The sequence below is a fragment of the Bos grunniens genome, chromosome 20 (genome assembly GCF_055505025.1).
Source record: "Bos grunniens cultivar Pamir isolate PY7600 chromosome 20, Bosgru_T2T1.0, whole genome shotgun sequence".
In the NCBI taxonomy this organism is placed as follows: Eukaryota; Metazoa; Chordata; class Mammalia; order Artiodactyla; family Bovidae; genus Bos; species Bos grunniens.
This window is the reverse complement of record NC_141184.1, coordinates 73504167-73520648: the sequence shown is the minus strand read 5'-3', so window position 1 is coordinate 73520648 and position 16482 is coordinate 73504167. Positions and strand designations below refer to the sequence as shown.

Below are 16482 nucleotides of genomic sequence, written 5' to 3'. Positions count from 1 at the left end.
CAGAGGTTTGGAACTGGGTGAGGGGGGGGGGCGACCAGTTGATATTTGGGTGTATTTATTTGAGGGGCCTGACAGACTGTGACACTGCCATTTCTTAAGAGTTGCAGAAGGTTAATAACCTGTAGTCTTTTTTACATGAATGGAGACTGAGACATGACTTGTCATCGACTATGGTGGGAGGAATCACCTGGCTTGTGAATGAGGCAAGCAGATCAAAGTGTAACACAACTGGGCACAGATTTCTCAAGCCTAGTTCTTCTAAAGCAGAGTTACACCACATGTATGAAACGCTCAAACCAGGACCAGAACTTGCTGCTGGTACAACTCCTGTGTGCCAGTTCAAAATCCATTTCAGGTCCCTCCCTGGTCATTAAGTAACCAATGTGGGCAAAGTCCTAACATTAAAAGTGAAAGGTCTTAAAAACGCTTTTTCCAGAATTCTGTATGTATTAAACTCTGCCACCTAATCTCCTGTTGCCAAAGAGTAGTGTGAATAGCTTATACAAACCTGTGCAAATATTTCTTTTTTGAGTTCTTATGCAGAATTACTCACACCAAGCTACTAAACAAGGACACTTGCTGTACCACATGTTGGAGGGGTTCTCTCTGAGATGGTCTCAAGGGGGAGGGGTGGGCAGGGTGGGCGCTGTCTGTCTGTGCACAGAGGAGAGGTGAGGCTCACAGGAGGAGGCCTGAACCCCCAGCACTCTTCTGTTTTCACGGTGACCGTTAGGTAGTTTCTTATAAATCATGACACCCGCAGACACGACCGCCAGAAACATCATGATTCCACATGGTTACACAACTCGGGCCTGAGGATCTGAGGGTTAGCAAATGCCACTTGACTTGTCTGACCGCCGGTATCACTGTCACACATCCCTTCAAGGAGCGGAACCTCAGAAAACCAGAGAAGATGGCCAGGCAAACTGCCTCAGCAGAGTCCACACAGCATGCTCCCATCTCTCCGAGAGAACGGGCTCCACAGACGTCACCAGACTCGCCTGAGTGAATCAGAAGGAAATTTCAGCATCATCAGGAACACATTTGACAGGGAGTTGCGGGGGGTGGGGGTGGGGGTGGGGGAGGAAGAACCGGGAGACTCGGGTTGACATATATACAGCACTGATACTACACATAAAGTCAACGAGTGAGGACCTAGTGCATAGCACAGGGAAGTCTACTCAGTGCTCTGTGGTGAAGTAAATGGGCAGGAAATCTAAAAGAGAGGGAGATACGTAGATAGATAGATAGATGACTGATTCACTTTGCTGTACAGCAGAAATTGACACAGCAGTGTAAAGCAACTATACGCCAAAAAATGGATGAATGAATTTTTAAAAAAGGAACACACTGGGCACCCTAGAACTTGTAGAAATGAGGAGTCCACACCCAGGGTGCAACACAGCGCTAGGGCTGCCCTAATGTTGGTTCACTGCCAACGGAATGCCTGGACCAAGCCTCTTCTACCCCAGAGATCTCAATGCAGAGGCGGGGAGGCAGCCAGTTGCAGTCTCACCAGAGCTCTGCTCTTGCTCACACAGCCATGCCAAGGCTGAGATCACCGGGAGAACAAGGGACTCACAGTCCACCTCAGGACAACAGACACAGCTGCAGTCACTCACTTCGTGAACATCCTGCTGCAGTTTCCTGTTCACGTCCTCGGACTTGAGGAGGTCCTTCCTGGCCATGTCCAGGTCCTCCTTCAGTCACATGGGCAAAGAGGGCTGCCAGGCGCTCCTCCATCTGGCTCTGCTCCTGCTTGTCTATGACTTCCTGGAGGTCGATCACCTTAGCCAGGTCTTCCTCGTGGCTTAGAGGGTCTCTAAGGGGGAAAGGAAGCCTTAGACAGCCTTGTTTTGAGAGGGAGGGACCACAGCACTTCCGGGCAATCGGTGAGGTCAAAACTGCCTTCTGCTCTCTGGGAGCTCACAAGACCCTCACAGCCACTCAGACCTACATGGTATGTTGGTGAGAGGTCCTGACAGCCCCACACAGACTGGATGGTAAGACAAGAACCAGACAGAGAGTGAGACCAAGGACTTGCCTTTCCATTGGCGCTTGGCATGTTTCCTTGCTCATGATTTACATCAAGCACCCTGTGCATTAGTATCTTTTCCTGGTTATTCTCCTCTTTAAGAATCATCTGCTAAAACCAAAAAGTTGAATTAGAGTAAAGAAATAAGTAAAGACAGCAAAACACCTGGAAAAATTCAAGTCTAAACTGAAAACGCAACATAAAAAGAAAATACATGGTGATACTATCCATCCCGAATACCACCAGGTGATTAGAGTCAGAATTTGTCTTCTGCTGGAAAAGGGGGTACTTAAGAGATCCTGCAACTCTGAGCCACAAGTCTAGTTTACTAGTCATTAAAATAACCCAGGTGGGCAGGTCCTCAATCAGAACGATAAATAACATCTGATGCCCACCACTACAGCTTTCATTCTTTTTTAAAATGAAAGGATTCAAATGACAAACCCTTCACGGAAATTACACAATGACTGATCAAACTTACCTCTTTATGTGTGGCACCTAATTCTTCTTCTAACAAACTACACCTTTCGAGTGCTACTCGTAATCACGCTCTCAACTCAAACAAAAGGGGCCAAGTCACTGTGTGTTGATGTGTGTATATACATTAGTACACTTCTTAGTGTATACTCACCCTAATACATAGATACTGTCACAGAATACCTTTAATGTCTCTCATTGATCTTAACGTCAAGTAAATCTGCTTGTTAACAGCTTTAAATTCTAAATTTGAGAGAACAAAATGTTATCCTAAATTAATTCTATTACCCAGTTTTTAACTGCAAGTTGATATACAGAATGTAATAAATCTGGAGACATTTATGCCAACTAACACTTTTTAACTGGGGGTTTCCCAGGTGGCTCAGTGGTAAAGAATCCACTTGCCAATACAAGAGGGTAGGTTCGATCCCTGGGTTGGGAAGACTGCCTGGAGTGGAAGATGGACACCCACTCTAGTATTCACGCCTGGGAAGCCCCATGAAGAGAGGAGCGTGGTGGGCTACAGTCCACAGTGTCACAAAGATTTGGACATGACTGAGCATGTACACAGGCAACGCTTTTTAACTATATAAAACTCTGACTTCTTACAGAAAAAATATATATACAAGAATTCAAGAAGCTCAAAAGTCAAGTAGTTACATAAATACATGCATCATCCACCTAACAAGACAGCAAGTGTACAAATCCAGGACGACTGGGTGGCTGGTACCCTCTCGTCCAGGGTCTTGTGGTGCTCAAACAGCAATTTCAGTGCGCTGAGCACCTCCACGTCGCTGGTCATGCCGGCTAGGGACTGCGCCTGCTGCTTGCCCACCGTCATCTGGAGGGATGACACATACCAGGAAACCAGGCACTCCAGGTGCTCCAGTAGCAGCTGCAGGGCAGGGCCAAAGGAGCACCTTCAACCTCATGCTTGATTCAGGCCCAATAACTCCTCTCAGACTCACCCTATAGCGGAAAACATGCTAAGGCACATCGGAATCCCGCCAGTTCAGGCTAAAGTTAGAGTGGACTTTCCCAGGGGCCCAGTAGTCAAGACTCCACACTTCTGCAGGGGTCATTGGTTTTAATCCCTGATCGGGGAACTAAGATCCCACACAAAGTGTAACATGGACAAAAATGTAAGTTAAGAGAACTCCCCCCTCAAATGTTCTAAAATTACATTAGCTCTCATCATAAATTTGAAGCAAGGTATGAGAACCCCGAACTGATCCACCCTGGTTTGCTCAGTGGGAAGGTGTGAAAAATGACTTGGAAATCAGACAGAGTTTAAAGACAGCACACGGAGGCCAGCGGTGACCCCCGCGGGGCAAATGTCAACACGTGAGAATCCCCCTACTGACCCTGGTATTGCTTCTTTCCACTCTAAGCTCAGTGATTTCTTCTTATTCTTTCAAGAAGCTGCTCCATGCATATTTTTAGTTCTTCAGTAGGAGTTGGAATCTCCTAGAAAACAGTTAAATGAGAAACTAAATGCAAACATAAATTAAAAAGAGAGAGAGACTGTGAAGACTGACGCTGTCAAGTCTCTCCAGGCTCCACACAAAGGATTTCCTTGCCCCTCCAGAGAAGAGGGGGTCCACTGACCACACGAGCACACAGACCACCACAACTCAGACCAGCCTTCGGCCTCCACCTCAACCTGGCAGGCATGTGGCAGGGGAGAACGTAGAATCCAAGCCTACCTTCTCAAGACCCAGGGGCATCTGAGAAGCTTTCCAAAATATAAACCTAACAACAAAGTGGATAAAGAGATTCTTAAATGACACACAGACCAATGACCTAGAGCCACTGGGGAGAGTGAAGAATAAAGGGAAGGTCTACAAGGCCACCAAGCTTTGGAGTGTTCCTCTGGGAGAAAGGTGGATGACACCTCAGGGCCATCTGTTAGCCTGACTCCACTGAAGCCACCCAGTCATTCAATCAAGTGGTTAAAATGTTAAATTTATGTTATATGTATTTTACCACAATTTGCGTGCACATGGGGCCCTCCACATGGTGAACTTTCTCAAACTGAACCACATGGAATCTTTCGTTCTTCTATTTTTCTTTGCAGAAATAAAAAAATCCTGGGCTACATATCCCCTACTACATACTGAGTGTCCAGCACCCAGAACAATGCCCAGCACTTGTAAGAGGCATGTAGTAGACATGTGTAGCTATGAGGGTGTATGTCACACATGTAAGCAGTAGGTACCTGACATTAAAATACTGGACACACTGGTCTGTGCTTTGTAAGATGGGAGACATTAACGGGCTTAGCCTTTCTGCTTCAAGGACTGACTCTCTAGCTCGATCCTCATGCCCCAGAGACTCCTCCAGCCAGTGTATCCTTTCTTTGGAAGAAGGGAGACGTTAAGGGGCTTAGCCTTTCTGCTTCAAGGACTGACTTTATAGCTTAGTCCACGTGCCCCAGTGACTCCTCCATGCAGTGTTTCCCTTCTTGTGGGGCCCCCACCTGTCCTCCACGTGGCACCTGCACAACCTCTTACAAGGTAATCCTGCTGGGGTCGATCGTGCCCACTAAGGCCAAAGCGCCCTGGCCGGCAGGGCCCACAACTATGCTAACAAAATGAAACACAACCCCAAAACTTCACTGGGTGAGGCCCAATCTGATGGGCCCAGCCCCTGGCTGCTCTCACCTCAGGCCACTCTGCTTCCAGGACTTGGGCCGAGGCCAAGTTCTTCCTGGTCTTGGTCTTTGCCTTGGGGTTGCAACACTGAAAAAGTGCCCACAGGCGGGCCCTTTGGTTACACTCTCTTGCGGATGGGGGCAGCCCCCGACTTCAGGACCTGCCGAGAGGGGGGGGGGAACCTATGGGGCAGCCCAGGCTTCCAGACCGAGATGCTGGAAAGCTCCTCCCTGGGGTGGTGGTGGAAGGTAGGTGAAGGCTGCTGAGACTGAGCTTACAAGGACACTGCCCCCTCCCCAGCCTCAAGTCCCTCAGGCCCTAAGTGAACAGACAGCTCTGTCCCCACTGGACGTGTGTGTCAGAGGAAACTCTGGAGAAGGCAGCATCACTCAGAACCTCTAGGGTTTTCCAAACATAATGTCCAACATGCAACCAAAGAAGCAAAAAAGGGTGTAACAACAAACAAGACCAAGAGAAAAAGAGCTGAACCAGATCCAGAGGTATCAGATGTATATCAGCATATCAGAAGTGTGCTAGAGGTATCAGATGCAAATGTCACCTGTTCAAAAATATACTTGACAAAAGGAAAAATTTCTGAGAATCAAAACCGACTCTCGAACTTTACAATAACAGTGACTGAATTTAAGAACTCAGTCTCTGGGCTTAACACCAAATTGGACGTAGTTGAAGAGAGGATCAGTGAACTGAAGGACTGGTCGAGTAAAAAATATATATAAGAGAGAGAAAAAAAGGATAGACTATATTGAAGGAGTCTGTTGTTAAACTATGTTGTTAAAAAGTATAAATGGGGACCCTCATGGTGGAGAAAAGACAGAAAGGGGAATAAGAAATGCCTCCAGGGGTTGAAACTAGAGAGCCTCTTGATGAAAGTGAAAGGGGAGAGTGAAAAAGCTGGCATAAAACTCAACATTCAAAAAATGAAGATCATGGCATCCGGCCCCATCACTTCATGGCAAATAAATGGAGAAACAATGGAAACAGTGACAGACTTTATTTTCTTGGGCTCCAAAATTACTGCAGATGGTGAAATTAAAAGATGCTTGCTTCTTGGAAGGAAACCTATGACAAACCTAGACAGCATATTAAAAAGCAGAGACATTACTTTGCCGACAAAGGTTCACTGAGTCAAAGCTATGATTTTTCCAGTAGTCATGTATGGATGTAAGAGTTGCCCCATGAAGAAGGCTGAATGCCAAAGAATCGATGCTTCTGAACTGGGGAGTTGGAGAAGACTCTTGAGAGCCCCTTGGACTGCCAGGAGATCCAACAAGCCAATCCTAAAGCAAATCAGACCTGAATATTCACTGCAAAGACTGATGCCGAAGCTCCAATATTTTGGCCACCTGATGCAAAGAACTGACTCATTGGAAAAGAACCTGATGCTGGGGAAGACTGAGGGCAGGAGGAGAAGGGGACAACAGAGGATGAGATGGTTGGATGGCATCACCAACTTGATGGTCATGAGTCTGAGCAAGCTCCGGAGTTGGTGATGGACAGGGAAGCCTCGTGTGCTGCAGTCCATGGGGTTGCAACGGGGCAGATACTGAGCGACTGAACTGGCTGACAGGGACAGTGGTAAGAGTTGGTTCAAGAATCAGACCACTGACTCAAAAATGATAACCACCCATTGGTTTCAGCAGCTCTGTGGGTGCCTAAGGCTAGAAGAACATGTTCAAGCACTCAGAGGAAAAATGGTGTGGCTTTTAATGGCACAGCAACACTGAGAGCTGACTTTTCAAGAACAAGGAAGTCAGAAAATAATGGACTGGCATCTGTAAAATGCTGAAAAACAAATAACCACCAACCTGGAATTCTATACCCAAGAAAAACACTCTTTGAAAATGAAAGCAAAATAAAGACTTTTAGGGCAAGTGGAAATGAGACAACTCATCACCCACACACATGCACTAAAAGAATATTCAGGCAGTGCTTTGGGAAAAAGAAAAGTAGTCTCTGATGGAAATATAAAAAACAAGTAGAGACCAACAATGAGGTAACTGTGAGGGTAAATACTAACTTTACAAAACAATGATGTTAACGCCAAATATACATCTAACAGTTTAAAGTGTAACAGTGACAAGGAGGAAACAGTCGTGTCAGGGAGGCAGTAAAAGTACTAAGTTAGACTTGAATGTAAAACACACGCTGTGTCTCTGAATGTGCACCCAACAACCTGACAGAGGAGCACAGAACTAGAGAAACACTTCAAACTTCTAAAAGAAGGCAAGAGCAAAGAACACAGACTAGGTGGGACAAACAGAAAACACACAGCAACATGGTGTCTACACACTGAATATCAACATTATAAACACAGCAAACACTCTCATTAAAAGATAAAGTGTCAAACTGATTCCAATGAAAACTGTACACTATTCACAGAGCTACATGTTAAGATGGAATATCTTTTAGACAGGTGAACCTAAAAGATACCCAGGCCAACAAGGACAGAAAACCGATGTGGCAATATCACTGTCAGATAGTCTCTAAAAAAGAAGCATTTCTAGCAATAAAAAGGAGCATCTCATACTGATACAAGTTCAATCTAGCAAGAAGATGAGGATTCTAAACTTGAATGTACCTAATGACATAACTTCAAAATATCAATACATAAAAACCAATAGAAATAGAAAAGGAGTAACAGCCAAGTTCATAATCCCAGTGGGAGACGTTAAAGACACATCTCTCGTGGAACTGGGCCCTGGTATGTAGTCACCTGCAGCCATGAAGTACCTGAAATGCGGCTGGCTCTACAATCAGATGCGCTGCAAGCATGAAACTCACACTGGATTTTAAAGACTTAGCATGAAAAAAAGAACGTGAACTATTTCATTAGGTTTTATCATGTTGATTACACACTGAAATGATAATATTTGGGGTGTGTTAAAATAAAATATATTACAGGTAATTTCACCTACTTCTGCTTTTATTCAACGTGGCTACCGGAATCTGAATTACATGAGTGACAAGCCTGATCTGACTGATATACATGGAACACTGCATTCCCACTGATACATATTCAAGAGCCCAAGGAACATATAACAGAAAGAATATGTATTGAGCCATTAGGAAAGCTTGAATTATTTCAAAGGACTGAAATAATGCAGAGGATACTTAGGGATTGCAATGGGCTGACAGTTTATGGGCCCTCAAACTTCACCCAGCACGTGGTGATGATCCGAGGAGGCAGGCACCCTGCGAAGGGTCAGGCCAGGAGGGAATGGGCTCCTGTGCTGTGAGGACAGGGAGAAGCAGGAGGCAGTCTAGGAACCAGGAAACAGGCCTCACCAGATGTGGCACCTGCTGGTGATCTTGGGACTCCCCAGCCTCAAGACTACAAGAAACAACTTTCTGTTGTTTATCAGCTAGTCTACGGGATTTATAACAGTAACCCCAAAAGCCTACAATGGGGCTCTTCATGGAATTAAGCTAGAAATCAAAAAAGGGTCACTGGAAAAAGCTCCCCAAACATTGCGAAGTTAAATGACACACTGCTTGAAGAATTTCATGAATAATAATTTTAAAAAACACAATGAAAATTAGAAAATACTTTTCCATAAAAGATAATGAAAATCTGGCTTATTCAAACCTGTGGGACACAGCGACTGTGTTTAGAGGCTAACTTAAAGTCTTAAACACATACACTGGAAAAAAAGGAAGGCTAAAAATCAATTAAGCCTCTCTCCCAAGAAACCAGGAAAAAAACATAGCAAACGAAACACAAGGTAGATGGGGGAAAAAAAAAAAAAAGGAGCAGAAAACAAGCAAACAGAAAGCAAATATGAAGTTTTTTAAAAACAGAGCCAAAAGTTTGCTCTTTGAAAGAACTGATAAACCCCTAGAGAGACTTATTAAGACAAAGAGACAAAGCTCAAATCACCAGCATCAGGGGTTTTTAAAAGGGGAGACAACACATCTTGCAGATAAGAAAGATACTATGAACCACAGTTCACTTACTAACTGGAGAGTCTGCTCGCCTCAATAACTTTCTAGCAGGAGCGAAATGCTTTACTGAAATAGACCCAAGAAGACATACAAAATCAGAAAATTTTATTTGCATGAAAAAAATTACATCTGAAATTAAAAGCCTCCCCACAATAAAACCAACTGGTTTTGCCAATCAATTCTTCCAAAATTCTAGGGAAGAAAACAGTAATCTCACAGGAATTCTTGCAGTAAACAAGGAACACTCTCCAACCTTGTTTTATAAGACTAGCATAACCTTGATACTAAATCCAACCAGGAAGAAGTACAAGAAAGTAAAATTACAGACTCTGAGTATAGATGAAATAACCCTAAATAAAACACTAAGAAATAAAGTCCAACTGAAAGAGAATACATTGAGATCAGGTTGGGGTCGTTTTAGAATCACAAAAATTTTTTAAAGTTAAATCACATAAAAGAAAAATAATCACATAAAAGAAAAATTACCTGTTTCAAAATCTGCAGAAAATAAACAAGAAAATGTAATGTAATAATTTTAGTTCACAACTAAGAAAAAACTCTTAGTAAACTAACAGAGAAGAATTTACATATTTTGATTAAACTATCTACAAAAAAGCTAATATCATGTGTGATGGTGAAATACTGAAAGCTTTTCCTCTGATAATGTGAAAGAGACAAGGATACTTATTCTTACTACTTCTGTTCACCAATGTACTCAGGACTGGAGATCCTAGTCCATACAATAAGGCAAGAAAAAGTAAAGGGTTATCACAGTTTCAAAGGGGAAAAAAGAACTGATTTGCAGACATAATTGTGTGTACATAAATAAATACAATTAGAATGATTTGAAATATATGGATTTACCAAGTGAATATAGAAAAGTAAATTCTGTATCTATTAGGAATTTATAATGGCACTGAAAATATCAAGATATCTAATCAAACATGTGCAAGACATACGGCAAACTATAAACTTCTAAGATAAATTAAAGAAGATCTTAAAAAATGGAGAGCTATCTATATTGTGTTCACGGATTATAAGAACAACATAAAAGACACACACACACACAGAGTTAACCGTGTGAGGTGATGCGTATGTAAGGCAATCATTCCATGATATCTATGGGCATCAAGTCATCGCAATGTAGACTTGAAATACACACAAACTGTATCTGTCAATGACTCCTTAGTGAAGCTGGGGGTCTAAAATCAGGGCCTGGCACCTGGTAGCTGGCAGGTGTGGGAACCCAGGTTCACATGCAGGCTGTACACACTCTTAATCACAGGTGAGACCTGAAGCAACCCAGCAACTCTCTATTTTTCTTTTTCTGTTTTGCTCTGTTCCCCTTGCCATTTGTGTTTAACAGATTCCCAGTATCGAGTGAGCAGTGTCAATGCAGCAATAACGTTTCCCCATCTAAGGCAGGAGCATGTAACACCAACAGACTTCCCATCACCCCGAGATAACTGGAGTGCCCCATCACAACAGAAAGCAAAGAAACACGACAGTCCCCGAGAGAGAGCTGCCCCATGGCAGGGGGAACTAGGTCCACCAGACGTCCCAAGGGGACCCCCAGGGGTTTGGAGCCCAGGCTGGGCCCCTCAGCTTGAGGCCACACTTGCCTTTCCACCATTCTGGGGGTCCTGGCAGAAGAAAGCCAGGCCAAGGAAGGGGCATGGTGTGGCCGGCCCGTGGGACTCAGGGCAGGACTGACTTGGGTCTGTGCTGGGCTCCATGTCCAAGTCACCACCCTTGGAGTGTACAAAGCTCTTGGGATCATTGTAGGTTTTTGGCAAAAAGCAATGGAGCTGAAGTCACTTATGATGGTTTTTTTAAAAAAAAAATCCTCACTGAGGATTCCCTCAGTGCCAGCCTCGGCCCCTAGTGAGATGCAGACTCCTTGTCATCCATGGCTCTGCCCGCAGCCTGCCATGGCAAGGGGAGGCTACCGGACACTGGGTGCCACATGGGGTTCTTCCCCCACTTTGAGTGAAGGGCTGCACCCCCCCCAGGATGAACCCGGATCAACCCTCCACCTCTGATGCTGAGGCGCCCATGCCTCCCACGACCGGAGGATCCAGCCTCTCCCGGGGTCTCCGTGTCACTGCACAAGCCTTCTCCATGCGGCCCCAGCAGGCAGGGTGAGCCCTGTGTGGAGCCTCCCAGCTCGCTGGCCTCACTGCCCGCATCAGGGCCTTGTATGTCCACTGAATGAGTGGATGAGGGCCCCTCACAATGACGGTGATGGTGACGAGGAGGAGGAAGTGAAGCGGGCTGAGATCCAAATGTCAGTCCCTGATTCAGCCATCTGTGTGTATGAACTCATTTAACCTCATGACAAGATTGTGTGTTGGGGTTGGGGGGTAGGGGGTGGGTCCTGCCACTGTTCTCACCTTGGAGCCAGCAAGTTCACTCTCAGTGTCCAGGGGTGGCTGCAGCCACTGGCCACAGACTGGACAGCTTTAACACAAATTCATCCCCCCTCCCCCCAGTTCTGGAGTCAGAAACCTGTGATCAAGGTGTGGGCAGGGCTGAGCTCCCTCCAGAGGCTCCAGCGGAGGGTCCCTCTGGCCTGGTCCAGTCCTTGGGGGACGCCAGGCCACCCTGGGCTTCTGGCCACATCACCCCGACCTGTGCGTCCATCTGCACAAACCTTCTCCCCTGGGTGGCTCTGTGCCTCAGATCACCCCCTTTTCTTCCAAGGACATCTGTCGTTGGATTTAGGGTCCACATGCATCCCGGGTGATCTGGTGCAGAGGTCAGGAACTTACTTCCATCTGCCGAGACCTTTCATCGGAATAAGGCCACCTCTGGAGGCTGCAGAAGGATGGATGGCTTTCGGAGCCACTACTCAGCCCACCATACTTGTCATGAAGCCACAGGGCAGAGCCTCACTGGGCTTGGTGAAGGGAGCTTCGAAGAAGCAGGGCTCAGTCCTGGGGCTGCCTCAAGAAAACAGTTAGGATCAGGACACTCGGGCACAGAGACCAGATGGGCAGGGCTCGGAGGTGTGCTGGTGGGCGTGGGGCTCACCTGCAGGGAGCCCGGAGCCTGATATGACGGCCCAGGGCTGGGGGACACAGTGCATGGTTGGGAATGGACACATCCCAGCGCAGACAAGGGGAGGCAGGCCCGGGGGCTCAGGCCAGGGGAGCCCAGATCTTCCTGCTGCCCTCAAGGGGCAGGTCAGATGGGCACAGGAGGGAGCTGTGGCTTCAGCGACCTGGGTCGGAGTCCTGGTCTGCTGCTGTGTTGTCTCTGGTGAGTGACTCAGCCTCTCTGAGCCCACCGGAGAAGTGCTCGCTGGTGCCCGGGAAACAACGCATGCATTTTGGAACTGGGAGAAGAATCCTCGTCACTTATTGGTACAGCTCAATCTTTTCTGGAGGCCATAACCAATGTCTTTATGTTTGATGTTCATTTCAAAGTCAGAAGTTTTTAAAAAGATATGTGTGGCAAAGGATTTAATTGGACTTGGAAAGGCTCTTCTTTCTCCTTCATGAGCATGGCCATTTCATTATCATATGAGCAATAATGATATATGACTGAATATTCACATCACCAGTGAGAATTTCCCGAGTGCCAGACTCCAAGTTAAGTACTTTAGGATAACCCAGTTATGTAATGACTTGTTTCCCAGGTGGTTCAGCAGAAAAGAACCCGACAGCCAATGTAGGAGATGCAGGAGACCTGGGTTCAATTCCTGGGTTGGGAAGATCCCCTGGAGGAGGAAATGGCAACCCATTTCAGTATTCTTGCCTGAAAAATTCCACAGAGAGAGGATCTTAGGGGCTACAGGGCTGCAAGAGTTTGACACGTATGAGCCACTGAACATGCACACAGTCGTGTAAATACTGTTGTTATCTCTGACAAATGGTGAAGCTTCGGTGTTGTTGATTAGTCATCAGATTTTGTCCGATTCTTTGTGACCCCACGGAGTATACACTCCATGGAATTCTCTAGGCCAGAATACTGGAGTGGGTGGTGTTTCCCTTCTCCAGGGGATTTTTCTGACTCCCCACATATTGTAAGACTAAACTTGAGAATTCGTGTTTTTATTTCATTTCAAATAGCCTTTGGGAATCTGAAAGGACAGTGTAGGTACTTTCAAGATGTCTTCTGCAAAACAAAGCCCTTTCGGCAAATGTGGTCATTATATCCAGGTAGGTGTTGCTGTTGTAAGTGTCACATATCAGCCAGAGGCAAATTCTGAGCTCTTCCTCTGGCAGAAACAAATTGACAAAATAAGGCAAGAAAGAGAGCTGGGAAAACAAACCAGATCAACAAGTGGAAAAGCGTTCCTCATGAGACAAAGCTAGAGAAAAACCCAACATCCTTGTGGTCCAAAAACCCTCTCAGAAATGAATGTTCCATAGGGAAGACACGAAACATGTCAAGTTCCAAGGAGAGGCAATGCCCATGGCCAGTGTAGCTTAGAGACGGCCTGACCACTCGATGAAGACACACACCAACGTAAACCCTTTGCAGACAGCAGTGACGGTCATCACCATAGTAAGTGTTTAGTCTGGGGACAACCTGCCCTGGGCTCCAATAAGCGAGCAAACCTGGTTCTCTTCCTCTGCCCCCACACCATTCACTCATAATGGCAGCTCAGGTGCTTTCGTGCCCTGCCTGCCTGTCTGGCTCATCCATGAGCTTTGACCACCTCCAGGAAAGGACTCTGCCTTCTCTTCTCTATGCACCATGAATCTGCACACAGTGGGCCTTCAGAACCTCAGGAGACTCACCCCACCCCCACTATAGCCAGACCCTCCCCAGGCATTAAAACAGCTGTGGAGTCACTTTGGCCCAAGTCCTACTTACGGATCCCTGGAGCCCACTACAGCCTCTACAGCATGATTAATCAGGCCCTTTACACACAGATTCCTGCCTGTCAGATCTGAGCTTTGGATTCATGGTCAGCTCTGTCCCTCCGTGGCAGCCAGGTGGGTCACAATGCAGACAAAGGAGCTCAGGAGCTGAGTGTCAAAGGAAGCATTGAAAGGACAGTGATGGATGCAATCTGTTGCAAACTGAAGGAGGGTCCCTGCATGTCTCAGAAACGGCCTCTGGTGTGCAGGTGTTGAGAAAGGCCCCCACAGTGCAAAGGAAAGAGGGGTACTCGGGGGCAAAGGCACTTGGCCTCTCCAGTAGCAGCTCCAGGTGGTAGCTCGTGAACAGTGGACAGCCAATGTGGTCACATGAGCGTGACGCTTATTCCCTCACAAAGAAAGAGAAAGGGGGCAGGGTGTGGGAGTACCTGGAGGATGTGGTGGGTTGGATGGAGGGACGTATCCTTCCTCTCTCCAGTGAAAATCGCTTTTTTGAGTCTCAGAGCTGCAAGAAGGCAGTTACCAAGTTAGGTCCCCACAGTATCCGGTGTGGGCTGGGTGTCTTAGCCCCCATCACATGGACAAGCCACACCATATGGCTTCCCTGAGTTCTAACAGCAGGATCTGGGGGTTTTGTTTAGGTACACACTTCCTTGCTCTAGCTGTGTTACCCCCTTCTTTGAGCCCCAGTTTTGTCCTGTAGAAAAAGGACATCGATTGCTACCTTAGCAGGTTGCTACCTTAATCCCATGAAGACTAATTAGGGTGATACTACAATGAATAGCTGGCCTTAAGAGATACTGGGCTTCCCTGACAGCTCAGCTGGTAAAGGATTCTCCTGCCATGCAGGAGACCCCGGTTTGGTTCCTGGGTCGGGAATGCTGATCCGCTACAGAAGGGACAGACTACCCACTGCAGTATTCTTGGGCTTCTCTTGTGGCTCAGCTGGTAAAGAATCTGCCCACAATGCGGGAAACCTGGGTTCAATCCCTGGACTGGGAAGATCCCCTGGAGAAGGGAAAGGCTACCCACTCCAGTATTCTGGCCTGGAGAATTCCATGGACTGTATAGCCCACAGGGTTGCCAAGAGGTGGACACGACTGAGGGACTTTCACTTCACTTTCAAGAGATATGACCTGAATCCAGATTAAACTGGAGTCTCCCAGTGTCATCTAGCATTTCTTCCCTGAAGCCAGCCAAAACCCACACAGGTGCATTTCCAGGGTCTTCACGTAGCCAGCTGGACAGAAAACCCAGCGTAGTCCAAACAAGCTGACAGTCAAGCAGGAGAGGACTCACGGGCAGACGGCTTCCCTCCGGTCTCAGGTGGAGCTCCGGGACCACAGCAGGAACTGGCGCTCTCAACCCCTGGGCTCAGCAGCACCCTCCTTATCAGGCCAGCGGCTCTGCCCTAACGGGCGCAAGAAGGTCACCAACTGCCCCAGGTGAACTCACGCCCCCTCCCACTGCTGCAGCCTGACCTCACAGGGCCCCACCCCTTCCGGCAGAGCCAGCCCTCCTCTTCCTTTGAATCCCCCTTGAGGCCTGGTCCTGGGTCCCGATTGGTCAGTGCCAATCATGGTGGCCAGGGATGGAGCACACTGATTGGCCAGGTCCAGGTCATGTGACCATACTCTCCAAGACACGTGTGAGCTGCTCACGCTCTGGCAGGGATGGAGAGAGTGCAATGCCCCCAGAGCAGGGCTGAGAGTCCGGTCACTCTGTCCGTGTGCTCAGTGTCCTGGGACATGCCTGCACATCATCTCTACACACCACTTTGTCTCCTCTGCAGACCAAATATTCATGACATACCTTTTCCCTTCCCAAGCGCTGTTTCACGCACTGACATTCAAGGGAGCATGACCTCCTTTTGGAAGGTAGGTTTGGAGATCCTCTCTTAAACTCTGGGCTTGTTCCTTGTATCATGTTAGAATAGTTGATTCAGTCTAAAAACCCTCACTGAGCACCACCATATGCTGCTTTGCCTATTCAGGATTCTTAGCTGTTCTGAGTAGAGGGGCATGGCCTAGGGGCCTCCCAAAGGGAATGAATTTTTTCCAAGGAAGTACCTGAGAGGCTGAATCACTGAATCACTTTGCTGTAAACCTTAAACAAATTATTGTAAATCAACAATACCTCAATTTAAAGAAAAGATATTCCCTCATCAAAAATGGTTCGAAATTTTGTAAAGCTTTTCCTTCAATTGTTGGTTTTTAGTATGTGTCTAATTGATTTGGTGCTGTCTTTTGAGGAAGGGATCCAACTTACTTTCCCACATGGATACCAAATTGTCCCAATGGGACGATTCCTTTGTCCTTTCTCCTGGAAATATCCTTTCTGCGTTTACACATTAAGAAGCTTCTTTTAACAATGCCAAGTATCAAGAACTTCAGATCTTTGGAAATTTGTACAGCACCCCAGAAGCATGTTTCCATTTCTGTGTCTTCTCTTCACACTTCACCATTGCCTGTTTCTAGTATACACAAGTACCCTCAGAGGGTTCTCTGTAGTGAACCATGTA

At 46.7% G+C, this 16482-nt stretch overlaps 1 protein-coding gene across 4 annotated transcripts; it reads right to left on the bottom strand.

Annotated features, from left to right (window-relative positions):
- Window positions 1-427: 427 nt before the first annotated feature.
- LOC147350808 (uncharacterized) lies at window positions 428-15377 on the bottom strand. 4 transcript variants are annotated; one of them, XM_086362307.1, is made up of 7 exons: window positions 15261-15377; window positions 14390-14466; window positions 11901-12071; window positions 3877-3979; window positions 2045-3407; window positions 1623-1822; window positions 428-1001 (listed from the first exon to the last, which is right to left on the bottom strand). In XM_086362307.1, exons 5-7 carry the CDS (start codon window positions 2077-2079, stop codon window positions 742-744), a joined length of 495 nt encoding a protein of 164 aa, XP_086218433.1. In that variant the 5' UTR covers window positions 2080-3407; window positions 3877-3979; window positions 11901-12071; window positions 14390-14466; window positions 15261-15377; the 3' UTR covers window positions 428-741. The 4 variants fall into 4 exon arrangements, with proteins under 4 accessions (XP_086218433.1, XP_086218435.1, XP_086218432.1 ...); XM_086362309.1 differs by having other exon boundaries at window positions 2045-2143; XM_086362306.1 differs by lacking the exon at window positions 11901-12071 and having other exon boundaries at window positions 2045-2143; window positions 3194-3407.
- Between the last annotated feature and the right edge of the window lie 1105 nt (window positions 15378-16482).

Coding starts and splice junctions, on each gene's coding strand:
- LOC147350808 (XM_086362307.1), bottom strand. CDS start 2,079: ATGAGCAAGGAAACATGCCAAGCGCCAATGGAAAG. Junction 1,823..2,044: donor TGCCAAGCGCCAATGGAAAG/GCAAGTCCTTGG, acceptor TTTCCCCCTTAG/AGACCCTCTAAGCCACGAGG. Junction 1,002..1,622: donor TGCAGCAGGATGTTCACGAA/GTGAGTGACTGC, acceptor TGATTCACTCAG/GCGAGTCTGGTGACGTCTGT.